Below are 16361 nucleotides of genomic sequence, written 5' to 3'. Positions count from 1 at the left end.
TGGGCGGGCGCCCCCCATCCCTCTTCGGCCGCCGCGCCGCCTCACTCGGGGGAGGGGAGGAGGGGGCGGTGGCTCTTGCCTCCGCCTCGCGGTCAAGTCCGGCTCATGCTCCAGCCTGGCGCGCGCGCGCACAGCCCGGGCCGCCCACACCCCCTCCCCTGCCTCCGGCTCAGCCGCTGGCGCGCCCACCGCCGCCACCCCACTCCCCGAACAGCCCGCCACCAGCCCCAGACACCCCGCAGCCCCAGCGAGAAGCAGCAGGAACGGCAGCAGTTCGGCCGCCGACCCGGAAGCTCTTCTGCCGCCAACCGCGAGGCTGCTAAGGGTGTGAACCCGGAAGCGATTTCCTCGCCCCGGTAGCGGCGGGCTGGAAAGCTAAGGCCTCTGAAGACCTGGAATCCCCAGGTTTCGGCAGAGCGTGAGGGGTGTATGGTGCCGAGGTGCAAGAAGAAGGAAGGACAGTAAAGAGCCGGTGAACAAGAGGCTCTCCGAGGCCGGAGACCTGAGCTCTCGGGGCGCGCGGTGGGGAGCGCGGCCGAACACACCGGGCGGCTTCTGGTGGCAACTGTGGGTTTTCCTGTCACAGGAAGTTGGGCCCGGCCGCTGGGAAGGAGAAGGGAAGGAAGAATGAGAAAGCGGTGATGGGCCCCCGCCCCCCAGGTGACTGTCCCACCCAGTGAGTTGAATGTAGCGGCCCGGGACGCGCTCGGCCGCCCGCTCGGGTGAGACCGCCGGTTTCCTTAGGGGAAACGAGGAGGAGCAAGAGCCAGACTGCAGCGAGAGAAAAGAAGAGACGTGGGAGGCCGAGCTGTCTCCACATCTAGCTTCTCCAGGCAAGGAGTGTTTTTCTTACAAGTAGTTACAAAGAAGCCACAGCCACTTTTTAGGTGGCTGCGCTTTGAGCGAAGAGGCGTGGCGGTCCTTTTCCGGTAGTGCACGTTGATGGGTGGTGGCAGAGGAAAAACCTAGGCAGTGTGTTTAATGTCGTCATTTCAGGGAAAGCGATACACAGCTTGTCATTCCAGCTCACCTTTCCTCTCTCAACCCCGCTCCATCATTTAAGGCTTTCGGCTGTCTGTCTGTTTTTTCTCCATTTAGTTTCACCAGCAGTCTTTGATCCAGCTAGCCTGCCTGAGGATCTCACCTCCATTCCCTTCTCTCTCTCGGAGAGCTTGTGTGTCTTCCATTTCTGTTTGCAAATGCTTCTTTCTGCATCTCCAGTCTTTTTTGATGTCTTCATCTTATTTGGGGGAAGTGACAAAAACTCAAAACTGTTTTCATAACAATATAAAAACAATTCATTCCATGATCTCTCCCCCTTAACCCATGTCAGTGTATTAGTTGGTTCTCCTTAGAATTGGGTTGTAGAACTAGAGTAGGAGCTGATGTATAGCATGTTTAGATAAACTATGGATGAAATCATGCTCCCCCAAATAACCTCATTGAATGTACTTGGTGTTCACTGTAGGAATTCATTTGATTCCCAATTATACTATTACTTAGTTCCTTCTTTGTTGGCCAAGTTTAGTATAATTGCCTTCAAAAGCTGTTTGACTATTATTAAATATCTTAAAGTACAGAATAGAATGTCAACAGAAAGAAAGTGTTTGAAAATTATTGGTGATGCTTGTTGATACTGGTAAGTGATGATTGGTAGAATTGGTTGAAGGGACAAGGAGAAAGCCAGCTGAGTTAGACGTAGCACCAATAGCTATTTTCTATTCTGCTTGATTATTCCTTCCTCTCCTTTTATTATCATAAACCAATTTGAGTAGCAAAAGGAGGAGATTTTTATGGTGAACAAAACCCTGTAGGGGAATTCTTACTGCTGTTTAGTTGCTGTCTCTTCTCTTTAATGTTACAATGCTTTGTAATAGTGAATTGTTCCAGGAGAATGGGGAACGGGCAAGTAACTTAGCAACTCTCTACCTCAGCTTCTCTTCTGTAAAATGAGGATAACAGTAATAATACCTACTTCATCAGGTTTTGGGGGAAATAAAAGGAGTATACATGTAGAGCACTTAGCAGTCTAGCACATAGTAAGCAGTATGGGTGTTAGCTATTCATATTATTTTAAAAGTATATTAAATGTCATTTAGAAAGTGAAAGCAATAAAAACTTAAGGGCAACTTGATAAAATCATTTTGGCTGGTGGGGATAAAAAGAAAATACATTTTGTCAGTGATTTTCAACTGTGTAGATGGTAAGGTTTCTTTGGTTTGGTTTGGTTATTTAAAGTTGGCATGGGTTGTAAAAGGTTGAGAAACTTTGCTTAAGGATAGAGGAAGGCGAGGAATCATGCTCTATCTCAGGAACATCTTACAGAGCCCTAAGATGATGCTTCATTTTTTTTGTTTTTATTTATGAAGATATACTTTCTGATCATTGTTGGTAATTTCTATTAGCATGTACTTTGTGAACCAGTAAATCATCTTGTCAACTTTGACTCTGCGTACTAAATTTATGGTACTCATATTCACATACTGAATCTACTCTTTGCCTCCATTGCAAAAGGCTTTTTAAGTTTGTCCATCTATGCTCTATATAGCAAATGTTTCTTATTAAAGACAATATTTGCATTTTGTTAAACAGGACTGCCTAGCATAGTAAAGAGATGTTAAAAATTGCCCCATTGGAGATTAAATGGCAGTTGTACACCTCCCCTCCCCATAGTGACAACCAGAAATGCCCCTACAAATTTAAAATGATCCCAGGTGGGTACGATGCCCAATTGAGAGCCACTTCCACATATTTGTAAGACCTCATTACTTAGGCAGCATATTATCTTTTATGCATAAGCATTTTCCAGAATAGAATGAGCCATACAACAAAATGCCACGTTTCCTATATTTAGTCACTTGAACTCTTATTTAAAACTCGATTTAAATATTTTGCAAATTTTAGTTATACCTTTCTCTATTCTTTTTAGCTCAAGTTACTCTCTTCTAATCCCTTTGCATGTGTTTCTGCCTTGGCAGTTTTGCCTTCATATATTAGTAACTTTTATTCTTTTCCTAACTTAAGCCTTTGTTTCCTTCTTTCATGTCATTGGAAGTATGTATATTTCAAATATTCAAGTAGAATGTTTCTTGAAAATCAGTTTTTAGAATCTTTTAGGGGTATGTTAACATTAAGTGGTATAAAAACAAAATACTTTTTTTAACCTCATGGTTATGTCTTTTTTTATTACATCATATTTGTTTATCTTTTAAAAGTTGAGTGTACTGTGTAATACTAAATATTCTAGGGAAGTGATGAGTATTAACAATTAAAGTATTTTTCTAGTAGACATTTTCTTAACATGAGTTGATCAGCACAGGAATTGATTTGCTTTAAATTGTGCTCAGAAAACGAAGAATTACTTGATTCCTTTTTAGGTGCTTACCAGGAAAAAGGTTTCTATAATTGTGCCATGTATGTTATACAATGTATTCACAATGTAATCTTTCTTTTGGGGTTTGCACTCTTCAAGGAGGCATCCATACATTTCCTAATTTGTGAGGTTTTATATTGAAGTCATTGTTAATCTCAGGTGAAAAGTAATTTACTGAATAGAAGTTATGAGAAGAAAAAGGCCTCATCCTTTTGACATAGTATAGGAAGGTCTGTTGTATGAGGTGGGTTTTAAGCATGATCTTATGGAAAAACTGAACTGAAAAAAATTCCATGAGGTATAGAGTGAGAATGAATGATATATCCTCAAAACTTTTCACAAAATGAAGTGTCTCAATCCTGATGTTTTACTGTAGTTTCTCTCGTGAAATATCTGTAGTTTCTCTGGATCTAAATCAGTGAAAATTTTTATAATTTAAAATAAATTTTAAAACTATTTAAATAATTTAAAATAATTTTTGAACTATTTTAATGGTTGTTTTACTCTTAGGCTAACATTTACTTAAAATGCCAAAAGTTACTAGATTTTAAAAGAATTGCTTTTTAAGGCAACTTTCTGATTATATAATGTATTTATTATTATTATTATATAGGGTAGTGAATTAAAGGTTCCAAAATGACTTTATTAATTCCATTGAGGAAACAATAAATTCCTCTGTCTCCTTTCAAATGACATTCAGAAACCTTTGTTGAAAATGATCTCTTTTTTCTTTATCAGAGTTGGGACAATAAGTTACTCATTAAATGTGAAGATCATTTTAATACCTAATGGACCTTTAAAAAACTAGAGAAGGTTCATCTCAACATGGCCAGGACAGAAACTCCTTGTTTGATGTTCTTTTAGAAATTTTCTGGCATATAAACGAGGGGAAGCTTTTTTAAAAAGATAGATAAAATATATTCAATACAAAGAGTTGCATTTTAGTCGAGCCATGAAGAAAATTAATAATAGCACTTAACAAGGAGATAGAACTATTTGACAACCAAGAGAGTGCTTGAAATTCAGTTACTTGTTGGAAATTGCCCAATGGAGACATAAAATTAGTTTGGGGAAAAAAGTGTGTATATATATATATATATATATATATATACACATATATATGTATATGTCTGTCTGTGTGTATATATATACACTTGGATTATCTAGGGAATTGATAATGGAAGTGGAAAATATTAAGTCATCATCAGAAAGCTTTTATCAAATGACCAAATGTTTTTGTATAAGTGTGTATTATTCTGAAACACTATTTCAAGTCATTATTTACTTACTATTTACAGGATATTTTACAATCGTATCACTTTTTTTTAAGTCCAAAAGGTAGGTTCTTACACAATTGAGACCTATGAAAGTATATATCCCCATTAAAAAAATTTTATCTTTAACAGAAGAGGAAAAAAGAACTACAAGGAAATCTTAAATTATAAGCTAAAGTTTAATTCAATGGTAAGATACAATTAGTCATATCTGACTTGCCTTTTGGTAGTATGTAGTCTAAGAAAAATCAATATTTTTAAAAAATTGTCTTTCAGAGTGATTATATGTCCTTCAATTTTTCACGGGATTTGTTTGTTTTATAAAGCAATGGGAAATCCAGAAAACACAGAAGATGCATACGTTGCTGTTATTCGTCCAAAGAATACTGCCAGTCTCAATTCTCGGGAATACAGAGCTAAGTCATATGAAGTGAGAACAATTTACTAACATTTGATTTGCTACTATTGAATGTCATTCTCCATTATCATTTTCGTTTATTTTATATGTCTTATCATATCCTGTAAATTGTAGTTGACAACCTAGATCTTGATAAGCCAGAACAGATAATCCTACATCTCTGCCCATCAGAGATGTTTTTGCTGCATGCCTTTTGACCGTTTTTCTGTTCACTGATAGGTATAAATTATTAGATATTAAAAGGTACTTGTTTGAATTTTCCTTATAATTTATAGATTTAGGTTTTAGTACAATTTATGAATGGCTCTCAAAAATGAAAACACCATTGCAAAAGCCAGCTTGTTTAAAATTCCAATTTAAACATTGTTCTTGGTTATTTTCCCAAAGAACTATTTTTAACAGTTCATTTAAATTATCTTTTTACCTTTAAGTTTTAGGCAATTAAGTTACTTCTCTATAGTCGTGAATTATATTACATATGTTAGTAAATGTGATTGAGGCCCAAAAAAACAGCCCAAAACAGAATTGTTATCTTTTCCATGCAACAGAGTCCAGGCATCATAAATACCTCTAATTTAACCTGACTCCAACTAATCTCTCTAGCATTTTGCTTAACTTGCTTTTTTTAAGGTTAGTTATCTGAACCCTGTTAAAGGATGCTGCAGGGGTTCTCAGGAGGCTGCTGCTTCAGCAGTGCTCTGGCTTACTGGTTCTCAGTCTTGACTGCATGGTCACATCACTTGGGGAACTTGTAAAATTTCCTGTACCAGGACCCCACTCTCCAGACATTCTGATTTAATGGGCCTGAGATGATTTAATAGGCACTGATACTGTTTTAAAAGCTTCCTGGGTTATTCTAATATGCAGCTGGGGTTAAGAAAGACTGCTGGCTTACTGTATTCTAGGGCAAATAAATTTTATTTCAAACTTTCTCTTAATTTTATTTTTCTCCTCTAAGATTTTGTTGCATGAAGTTCCCATTGAAGGACAGAAAAAAAAGAGAAAGAAAGTTTTGTTGGAAACTAAACTTCAAGGCAGCAGTGAAATAACACAAGGCATATTGGATTATGTAGTAGAAACCACCAAACCAATTTCTCCTGCAAACCAGGGTATCAGAGGTAGGAAACTTTTCCTTTTTTTAACACAGTTCGCTTTAAATGCCTGTGGAGAAAGACCTTTTAAAAAATATATTAAAATCAATTTCTTTTTATGTTTCTTACCATTTAAAACACTTGAAAAAGATTCAGAGGTTTTTTTAAGGTGCAGCCATGCCTCTTCAAGAAGTACCTTGACTATAATTTTTAAGTTGAAAAATATTTAAATAAGTCACAATGTTAATGATTTGTTCAATAGAGAGAGGAAACCAAGGGGTGGCTCAAAAACTGAAAGAAAGTACAAACTACCTTAGCTAGAAATATAGTTCCCTAGGTAAGTATCTTTGAACTAGTATTTTTATTTCTATACTTTAGGACAGAGGAAACTATAAACCTCTCTCCATAATAAGTAATGTTAAGATTCATGGATTAAAAAGAATCTTATAAGTTACCAGGTAGCAGAGGTTTTCTTTCCTTTTGATTACAGTAAGAAGACCCATTTTTTTCTTGGTGTGAAAGATTGGCCTTGAGCTAACTTCTGTTGCCAATCTTCCTCTTTTTGCTTAAGGAAGATTGCCTCTGAGCTAACGTCTGTGGCAGTCTTCCTCTATTTTGTATGTGGGACGCTCCCAGAGGATGGCTTGATGACTGGTGCGTAGGTCCGCACCTGGGATCTGAACCTGTGAACCCTGGGCTGCCAAAGCAGAGCACATGAACTTAACCACTATGCCACCAGGCCAGCCCCCAACAAGACCCTTTTCAAAGAGCCAAACTGAGTTGTTGAAGTATTAAGCCTGAAATGCTGAGGCCCCATTTAAAATGTTAAATAATGTACAGCCTATGAAAGTTAATGTCAGTTTCTCAGGCCGTAGCTTCACAAGAAGCAGATAGCACTTAGAAGTTACAGAAATTATAAACTATGTCCAAGATTCAGGCATTATAATTAAAAAGGTAAAGCTAATTTCAGTCCAACAGCAGTTGAAAACCGTTATTGTTGGTAAAGTAGAGCATACCTCTCTGTTCCTACTTTTTAGTTTTTTAAAGCTTATTCAGTGGGTTTTTCTGTTTGTTCATCTTTATGGAGATCAGTTGTCTAATTCTTCTGTTTCAGTAAAGAGACTGTTTTTGTTGCAGAGATAAGCTGAATCCTGTGATTTTATTTATTAGTTATTTTGGGTATTTCTTCTCCAGAGATGGCTGACCTATAGGCTTGTATTTCATAACTTTTGGAGGTATCATTCACTATATTTTACCTCCTCAAGAGTTAACCTCCCCAATAAAATTTGAAGGGTTTTTGTGGGTTGGGATTCTAAACATTGTAACTCAAGATTATAAGAAGTTCCTGCGTAAATTTACAGATCTTTGATACACGTTCTGAGACCCACAAAGAGAATCTCCTTTCCCTAATTATTGTATTTGCTTTTTTTTTTTTTTTAAAGATTGGCACCTGAGCTAACAACTGTTGCCAGTCTTCCTCTTTTTTTTCTCCCCCTCTGCTTTTTCTCCCCAAATCCCCCCAGTACATAGTTGTATATTTTAGTTGTGGGTCCTTCTAGCTGTGGCGTGTGGGACGCTGCCTCAGCATGGCCTGATGAGTGCCGCCACGTCTGTGCCCAGAATCCGAACCAGCGAAACCCTGGGCCCCTGAAGCGGAGCATGCAAACTTAACCACTTGGCCACGGGGCCAGCCCCTGGATTTACTTTTTAATAAACTGATCTTAGCTAAAAAGGGCACTATCCTTGTGGGTGATCAAGGCATGTGAAAGGCTCCTTTTGGATGCCTCAAATTTGTCAGTCTTTTCTACTTCAGCCTTGGACTTTTCTGATAAATTTTTATCTAGACTTATCATGTTGCTTAATTGTTACAGTTTGCAGGATTTATCGTGGAATCAAATTCCTGAAACAAATCTGATTAGCCCAAATCACATATTTGAACTGAGGTAGACAAGTTGTAATTTGCTGTGGATGAGCCAAAGTCTAACACTCTGTCCATTTACCCAGAAGGGGGATAGAGGCGTTATCAGTGTTAAGAAAATGTCCCCTGGCCCAGAAGGCTGGGTAGTTTCTGTTAGGAGAAGCTATGAGTGGATAGGCACCTGAAACATGTCTAGCACAATTATGCCTTGTATACTTAGACAGTAAAATGTACTAATATATTTTCAGGCAGCTTTTAATAAGAGAAATTAAAATAGAGAAGTTTTAGTTAACTAAATAGACAATTCTGTTAATAAGCCATGCCGTATCCTGACTATCCTATTCAATTGAGTTTTTCTAAATGTATGAAGTATTTTTATAGAGTAGTATGATTCCTTAAGTAAACATCACATGAAAATCACAAATTACTTTATAATAGCAGTCATTATGCCTTATTTTTTTGTGCAGTGCTATACATAGTTTATAAAATACTACCACACTTATTCATGAAATTCTTAAATTGGTCCTGTGAGTTGGTATGTGGTCATTTTCACATCTGTAAAATGGAAATGCAGACATAGGTTGTCACCTGCTAAAATATTGCCATTAGTAGAAGAAATAGGGCTAGAACCCTCATTTCCCAACTTATAGTCAGTGCTTTTATTTTTCCCCTGCAACAGATTTCATAGTTACGTCTGTAATTTGCAAAGTAGGCAGTTAAACAATGGACCAGAACTGGGTTTGGGGAAGCAGCAAGGCAAAGATTAAGTGGGATAAGACCTCAAGCCAGGCAAAAGAAATATTGCGTCTGAAATTTGTTAGAATGTTATTCTGTATCTAATGCTTATATTTTGTACAAGTGTCCATTTTGTAAAATAATTGTTTGGGGGCTGTAATAATAATGGGCCCTAGTAATCACAAATATTGACTCCAGCATTTCGTGAATAAATGAAGCTACTTGAAATTCTTGTATTATCTTTCTGTTCACAGAAAGTATGCAGCCAGGTATTCTTACCTGGGTCAGGAACAAGGTTCTCTTTCTTTGGGCGGGGAGATTGGAAGGATTGATAAAAATCATGGCAAAGGTCACTAGAAGATGAGAGGTTTTAGAGTGCAAAGCTCATAGGTTATTATTTATAGCCCTCTACTGCCCAATCAGGAAAAACAGACTAAGAATGGTGGTTGCAGTTCAGGCAATAGTTTGTAGCCCAATCAGGTTTTAATAAAAACTGAAATTAAGGACGGAGGTTGAATGTTAAGCAAAACTACTAAACTTTAAGACTTTGAAACATATATACCACCCTCCTTAGCCAGCTTAAACTATAGTAAAATTCTTACCATCTACATTCCAGCTGAGTGAGGAAGTGTATGCCTTTTGACCCTGCAGGGTGCCTTGGTGTTCAATTGCTCTGTCAATCCTTAGCAGCTCGTTTTTCCTTGCTAAAGGAGGCCTCTCTTCTAGTAAGTTAAGACCAGGACGATGAATCCACTGGTTGATTGTCCACATGAGGATTTGCATTATTATCACAATTACCAGTTTTTATTAGTGCATATAATAAAATTGACTTTTTATGTTTCAATTCCTATTAATACTGCCTTTAAAATTTTTTTCTAATTCTGAAGGTAATTTATAAGATTTAAAGGCCTATTATTTTTTATCTTTACTGACTTTTTAAAAAATGATTAGGAAAACGAGTGGTACTGATGAAGAAATTTCCTCTGGATGGGGAGAAGATGGGCAGAGAAGCGGCATTATTTATTGTTCCATCAGTTGTCAAAGGTAAGGTCTGAGTTTTATCTTATGAATCTTTATATACCTTAAATGCTAAGTTAAAGTCTACTGAGGAAGTCAGGAATTTGCATTGTGGTTACTACTATAATACTGTTGTAAAATACATGTTTTTAAATTAATGGAGATGGAGAAGTTTGTTACTTAAACAAACATGTTTTGATTTCAAACTATATTCAGGCTTCTGGACTGAGCAGCAATGTTTTTCTTTCTATTTTTAAAAGCAGAATAAAGAAGTGAGGAGGGAAGCCATAACTGAAACTAAAAGTTTTCAAGTTATAATGAGGGATTTTCAAAGGATATGCTATAGATAGAATAGAAATAGGTATTTAAGTATTTTGGAAAATTAGCAGATTACGATGAGTACCTATCTTGTATTTGAGACAAGAAAGTGTCAATAATAGTTCTAAAATACTCTGCCCAACAGGATTGGTAATATTTAAAGAACTTAAATCTAATATGAAAATTTAATTTGAGCCTTTGACACCATGGAATAATAGAAAAAATACTGAGTTTCAGTGCAAACCTTGTAAGCCCACTAATTTTGTGCCCTTGGGCAAATCACCTCTTTAAGCCTCAGCTCTTTATTTGTAGGACTGTATCTGCTCCTACTTGGTTCATCATGCTGGAAGAATTCAGTGAGGAATTAGATGTTCAAATCACTTTGGAAGCTATAGAATACTGACCTCATGTAACATAGTAATAATAGTGATGACATGTCAATGACCCACTGTGGACAGCCCATCAACTGCTACACAGTACTTACATGTATTTTATTCGCCAGCTCTGGCATTGCAGATATATTTTTTCCCCAGCCATACTTAAGTTAAAAAGTTTAGTATTTTAAATGGCGTGGGAAATCTTATTAATCAGAGTTTTGCAACATTGTTGAGGAAGAGAAAGAGGAAACAGTTTCTGCGGTCCTCCAAGATTCTAAATGCTTCGTTCACAGAGCTGGCTGTCACTTGAATCCAGGTCTTCTAATTCCAAATCTAGAACAATTTATGTTAAAGTTAACAATTTTCTTAACATACTGTATACTTATAAATAAAAAATATGCAGTTGTAAACCTTTTATATGATGGCATAATTCTTCATTTTTCTTTTTCAGATAATACTAAATATACATATACTCCAGGATGCCCAATTTTTTACTGCTTACAAGATATTATGCGAGTCTGTAGTGAATCCAGCACTCACTTTGCTACACTTACAGCAAGGATGTTGATAGCCTTGGATAAGTAAGAACTGCCATTAAAAACATTTTTTAATAAATCAAATACATGTTTATAGTAGAGATTAGCTCTGATAAATACAAACACTTTTGGAAGAAAATAATGAAATTAATAATATTTGTTTTAAGAAGTGGTAAGTTTTTGAAGTATAATGTAAAAATGAAAAACTCCAAAGACAAGATTGTCCTGGTTTGCTTTCAATATGTTAATTTTATTCTTCAAAATTGACTAAGACTGCCCTGGTTTAAGAATTAAGATTCCTTTGTTATAAAACTATATTTAGTATGAGTTACACTTATCAGTGAACAAGACGTTTTACCTATCATGCTTTTTTGTCTTTCCCTAACAACAGGGCTAATATCACCTGCATTTCAGTGGTTTAAATTTTAAAAGTGCTTCATGTTTTCTGAAAGGGGTTTTTATTATTATTATAATGGTATATGCATTTTTAAAAATAGTTTTCTCTGTCGATTAGCAAAACATTTATCAATAGTAAATGAAGTACTTAACCAACACTAATTAAAATTGTAAAAATCTGAATGTAATATTAGAAATATCACATATCAGAGTTGGATAGAGGTCTACTTTTTTCATCTTCACTTTTGAACAAATACTTCTGCTACTTCTTTCTGTTTTGCCAGGTGGTTAGATGAACGTCACGCACAGTCTCACTTCATTCCAGCTTTATTCCGACCCTCTCCTCTTGAGCGGATAAAAACTAATGTCATAAACCCTGCATATGCCACTGAATCAGGTCAGACAGAAAATTCGCTACATATGGGCTATAGTGCATTAGAAATAAAGAGTAAAATGTTAGCCCTGGAGAAAGCCGATACCTGTATTTACAACCCTTTGTTTGGATCAGATCTTCAGTATACAAACCGGGTAAGAGTTGAATGAATTTTGGTTTCAAAAGATATTTCATCTCAAATGTAATTTTGTTTCCTGAGATAAATGCATCTATTACTAATTGTAAACATGAAGATGACATCTACTTTTAGCTCTATTTGTATGTAGTACAGTCAAGTATCTACAGCTCTTAAGGGGTTTTTGTTTTGTTTGTTTTCCCTTTCTAGGTAGATAAAGTGGTAATAAATCCATACTTTGGTCTAGGAGCTCCAGACTACTCAAAAATCCAAATTCCCAAACAGGAAAAATGGCAGAGAAGTATGAGCAGTGTCACAGAAGACAAGTACTATTTTGGTTTTATTCCACATTGCTTTTTTAAAACTTGCATTCTAATGTTAAAATATTCTTTAAAATGATAGGTGCAATTAGTATGCAATGTAAGCATTACATAAATGATTTAGTTTTCAGCTGTTCAGTGATACATAGTTTTCATAAATATATCATGTTTTTGAAACAATGTGAATTTCAACAGTGCTGTTTTTTGTTTTTAATGATTAGGGAACGACAGTGGGTAGATGATTTTCCTCTCCATCGAAGTGCCTGTGAAGGAGATTCAGAATTATTAAGCCGTCTTCTCAATGAAAGATTTTCAGTCAACCAATTAGATAGTGACCACTGGGCACCTATTCATTATGCATGCTGGTAAATAGATTACTTATTCTTTTCTTTTTAGAAAGAATGAATCCTTAGTTCTAAATGTTAGTGCTTCTTTTCAAAACTAGTCTCATCCCGGCCACTTTTTCTCTACCATGGTTTGCCTTATGAGCTTTCTGTTTAGATCTCTGGTTACCACACATGTGCCACCATTCAGAATTGCAAGATCTGCCCCATGGGAAAAGAATTGTTAGTGATCTCAGGCCCAAGTAGATCATTCAGTAGGATAGATAATGACTACCAAGTGCCATTGCGCAGCACAGGGTTCCTTATTCACCCTTGCAATTTCTATGGTTTTTATATGGAGTTATGTTTGTTTATCCTTACTGTAAAATTTACATGTGTTAACTACTTATGGTTTGAACTTGCGTCATGTTAGAAAAATATCCTTTTAGTTCTTTGGGAAGCTGTGGTATCAGGAAACCTCCAAAAGCCTTTATTAAAATCAAAGTCTCCCTTTTTTCTTTTTAGATGAGTAGGATTAGCTCACAGGATTGGGGTTAGCTCTTTCCACTAGTTGCCCAATGTAGTTCTTGCTCTCCTACTCTTTTCGTGTAATGGTAACTCTCTCCTTCAGCTGGGCTGAGTTCTTAAATTTGTGTTCACAGTGGCAGTTAACTTTGCTATAGCCCATCCTCTAGAAAGGACATAAAGTTATTTACCATTATTTCTTGTGGGAAATTTGCTTTTGACTTATTATTTAAAGTGAAGTTCTTTGGCTACTTTAAGAAGTGCTTACATTATTTACTGCCTGTTAAATGTCCACAACTTTTTAGCTGCATGACATTGAGCAAGGTATTCAGTTCACCTCTCTGCATCTCAGTTTTTTTACTCTATATGTAAAATACATTAATTAGATCATTTCTAGAGTTCTTTGCAGCTCAAATTCTTTCGATTTCACTGATTCCAATATTTGTGATCAAGTGGTGAAATACAGTTGCTTTTAATATACATCTATCTTCCTTAAAAATGCACTGCTTCCTTAAAAATATACTGTCTTATTCTATAAATGTGTTCTAATTGTTTTTCCACTACAGGGAATTTTTACATTCAGATTTGGAAAGAGTTAACCTAAATCATCTTTTACTGAATTTATAATTGTTTCTTCAGATTACTAGTCATTACTGGTAGCAGCAACAGTACTAAAAGAAATCACATGCCTTACCTGGAGCTGAACAAAAGGAGGAAGAGAATATAGGAATCCAGGAAAGGATCCTGTGCAATTAGGAAAGACAGAGGCAATGAATTTTAGTTTAGGAATCCCAAGTTTACAATTGGCTATATTGTTGCCCTTTTTAAAGAGGCAGCGGGTTGTTTTCTTCTCTAATAAAAGAATGATAGGGGCTGACCCGGTTGCACTAGCAGTTACGTTCACAGGTTCCGCTTCAGCGGCCCCTGGTTCGGTGGTTCGGATCCTGGGTGTGGACCTACGCACTGCCTGTCAAGCCATGCCAGTGGCAGGCATCCCACATATAAAGTAAAGGAAGATGGGCACAGATGTTAGCTCAGGGCCAGTCTTCCTCAACAAAAAGAGGAGGATTTGTGGCAGATGTTAGCTCAGGGCTGATCTACCTCAAAAAAAAAAAGAATGGTAATGTTTTCAATTACCTATTACATAAAAACAGAAGTATGGCATAGTATTTAATGTGTTTTGGAATGTACCTAAGTTTCAGTCTCAACGGTTAGTTCCTAAAAGTATGACCTTTGGCAAGTTACTTAATGTCTCTAAGGATCTGTCTGTTTATCTGTAAGACGGGTTTAATAATAGTACTTTTCTTAAGATTAAGGGAGAACATGCTTTGAGAGTACCTCACACCATAATAAGCACTCAATAAATGTTGGCTGTTATTATTAAAGTGTTATAAAAATTTAAACATTTTGATGTCTAAATCTAAAATTGGTTAATCTGTAGTATTTTTATTTGAAAAACCTCATTATTAGAATACAGCAAGGAAAACAGTTTTATGTTTTGATAAAATTAATTTTCTGTCAGCTGGTAGTAACAGCCAAGTTTAATACACAAGGAGTAGTATGGATCACCTTGCAATACTTTTAATCAGATGGATCATTTGACTGATGTGGGTGTGAATGAAGACTGACTTAACTATTTAGTAAGAACTTAAATTACTTTATCTTGGAAATATACTCTTATTTACTAATTGGTACAAAGATTGAGGAGGGGGATACTGGGCTGTCTCATCAAGAGATGGGATTTGGAGCTTATGTTTATAAACTTAGACAAGATGTTTTACCCGTTTGGGTCTGTTTTCTCATCTTTAAAATGAGAGTTTTATTAGATCAGTGGTTCTCAAACTTTGGTGTCAGGACCCTTTTTTACTCTTAAAAGTGAAAAATCCCAAAGAGCTTTTGTTTATGTGAATTATACCTAATGTTATTTACCAGATTAGAAGTTAAAACTGAAAAATATTTTTAAGTATTTATTAATTCTTTTAAAAATAAAACAATAATAACATAAATACAATTTTATGAAATATACCTTATTTTCCAAAATAAAAAATCAGAAGAGTAGCATTGTTTTAACATTCTTGCAAATCTCTTTGCTGTCCAGCTAAATAGAAGATAGCTGGATTCTCACGTCTGCTTCTGCCTTTAATTTGTTGCAGTATTACGTGTCATGTAGCTTTTACAAAACTCCACTGTACACTTAGAAGAAAATGAGAATGGAAAGGGCAAATAACTTCTTAGTATTATTATGAAAATATGTTTGACCTGGAGGACACTTGGAAAAGATTTCAGGGATCCTCATGGGTTCCCAGACCACTATTTGAGAACCACTTAATTAAATCACTCCTAGGATTGTTCCAAGCTTTTAAAATTCTCATATTTGTAACGAGGTACCTAAAATCTATTCTTTACTAGAATCACCATTTTCCAAAACTGTTTAAGTTGGTTTTCTCTCCATATGGATAACTTGTCAGCCATTCAGTAAATGCCTCATTGGCATCCCATGTTTTCTCACCTCTCTCAAGTCAGTGTCCTCTCTGTGATAGTACTTTTAGGCTTCACATCATTGTTAGAGTGTTTTGGAACTAAGATCATTTGGCTCCCTACAAATTATTCCATCTGATTTCATTTGGGTCCTCACTGTAGGTTAGCTCTCTGTTCTCTTTGTCTCATTCATCCTGTGAGCCTTTTAGTCCTCCCCTATAAGCTATTCTAGACCTTTCTACTCTTAAGCACTTAAACTCCCACTACTTCTTTCTCTATTCTCATCGGATAGTTTTACCCCTTGTTGTCAAAGAAAATTGAAGCCATCAGAAATGTCCTTCTTCTCTACCCCAATGATCAATTTTTGTTCCCATCTCTCTCCTATATCGTAGGGTATACAAGTAAAACTTCTTTTGTTCCCCATTAAATTCACTTTCTCCTTTTCTGCAATTTCTTTCTTCCTGCCTTCAAGCATACATGGTTCTCTCTCTCCTTGAAAAGAACCTTAATTTGAACCTGCTGCCTCTTCTAGCCACTATTCTGTTTCTTTCCTTTGTTTCATAGCCAGACTTCAAGGGTGAGTGGGCCACACTCACTGCTTTCTTTTTCACTCTTCATGAAACTTCTTCACCTTTTCTCAGTTTTTAATCTCTTTCCCTGCTCTGCAGCATTTAATACTATTGACCACCCTTTCGTTCTAAGAACAAAGTGGAGTTGAAAGGGCATAGCGGAGGGCATGAAGGTCAGTACAAA

The 16361-nt window shown here is 36.4% G+C and overlaps 1 protein-coding gene across 6 annotated transcripts in view; it reads left to right on the top strand.

The window, feature by feature from the left end:
• Positions 1-96: 96 nt before the first annotated feature.
• The window catches only part of KRIT1 (KRIT1 ankyrin repeat containing), a 36776-nt gene continuing 20511 nt past the window's right edge, over positions 97-16361 (top strand). The window contains exons 1-8 of one of the 6 annotated variants that reach the window (XM_008517345.2): positions 97-833; positions 4974-5077; positions 6024-6183; positions 9761-9853; positions 10973-11102; positions 11738-11981; positions 12173-12288; positions 12504-12647. In XM_008517345.2, the coding sequence (XP_008515567.1) occupies positions 4976-5077; positions 6024-6183; positions 9761-9853; positions 10973-11102; positions 11738-11981; positions 12173-12288; positions 12504-12647 (989 nt within the window). In that variant the 5' untranslated portion in view covers positions 97-833; positions 4974-4975. Of the gene's footprint in view, positions 834-4923; positions 5078-6023; positions 6184-9760; positions 9854-10972; positions 11103-11737; positions 11982-12172; positions 12289-12503; positions 12648-16361 lie in introns of all 6 variants that reach the window. The other 5 variants (XM_008517344.2, XM_008517343.2, XM_070617492.1 and 2 more) reach the window with 5 other exon arrangements.

The sequence above is a fragment of the Equus przewalskii genome, chromosome 4 (assembly GCF_037783145.1).
Source record: "Equus przewalskii isolate Varuska chromosome 4, EquPr2, whole genome shotgun sequence".
Lineage (NCBI taxonomy): Eukaryota > Metazoa > Chordata > Mammalia > Perissodactyla > Equidae > Equus > Equus przewalskii.
Note: the sequence above shows the minus strand (reverse complement) of the source record. Positions and strands in the feature narration are given on the sequence as shown.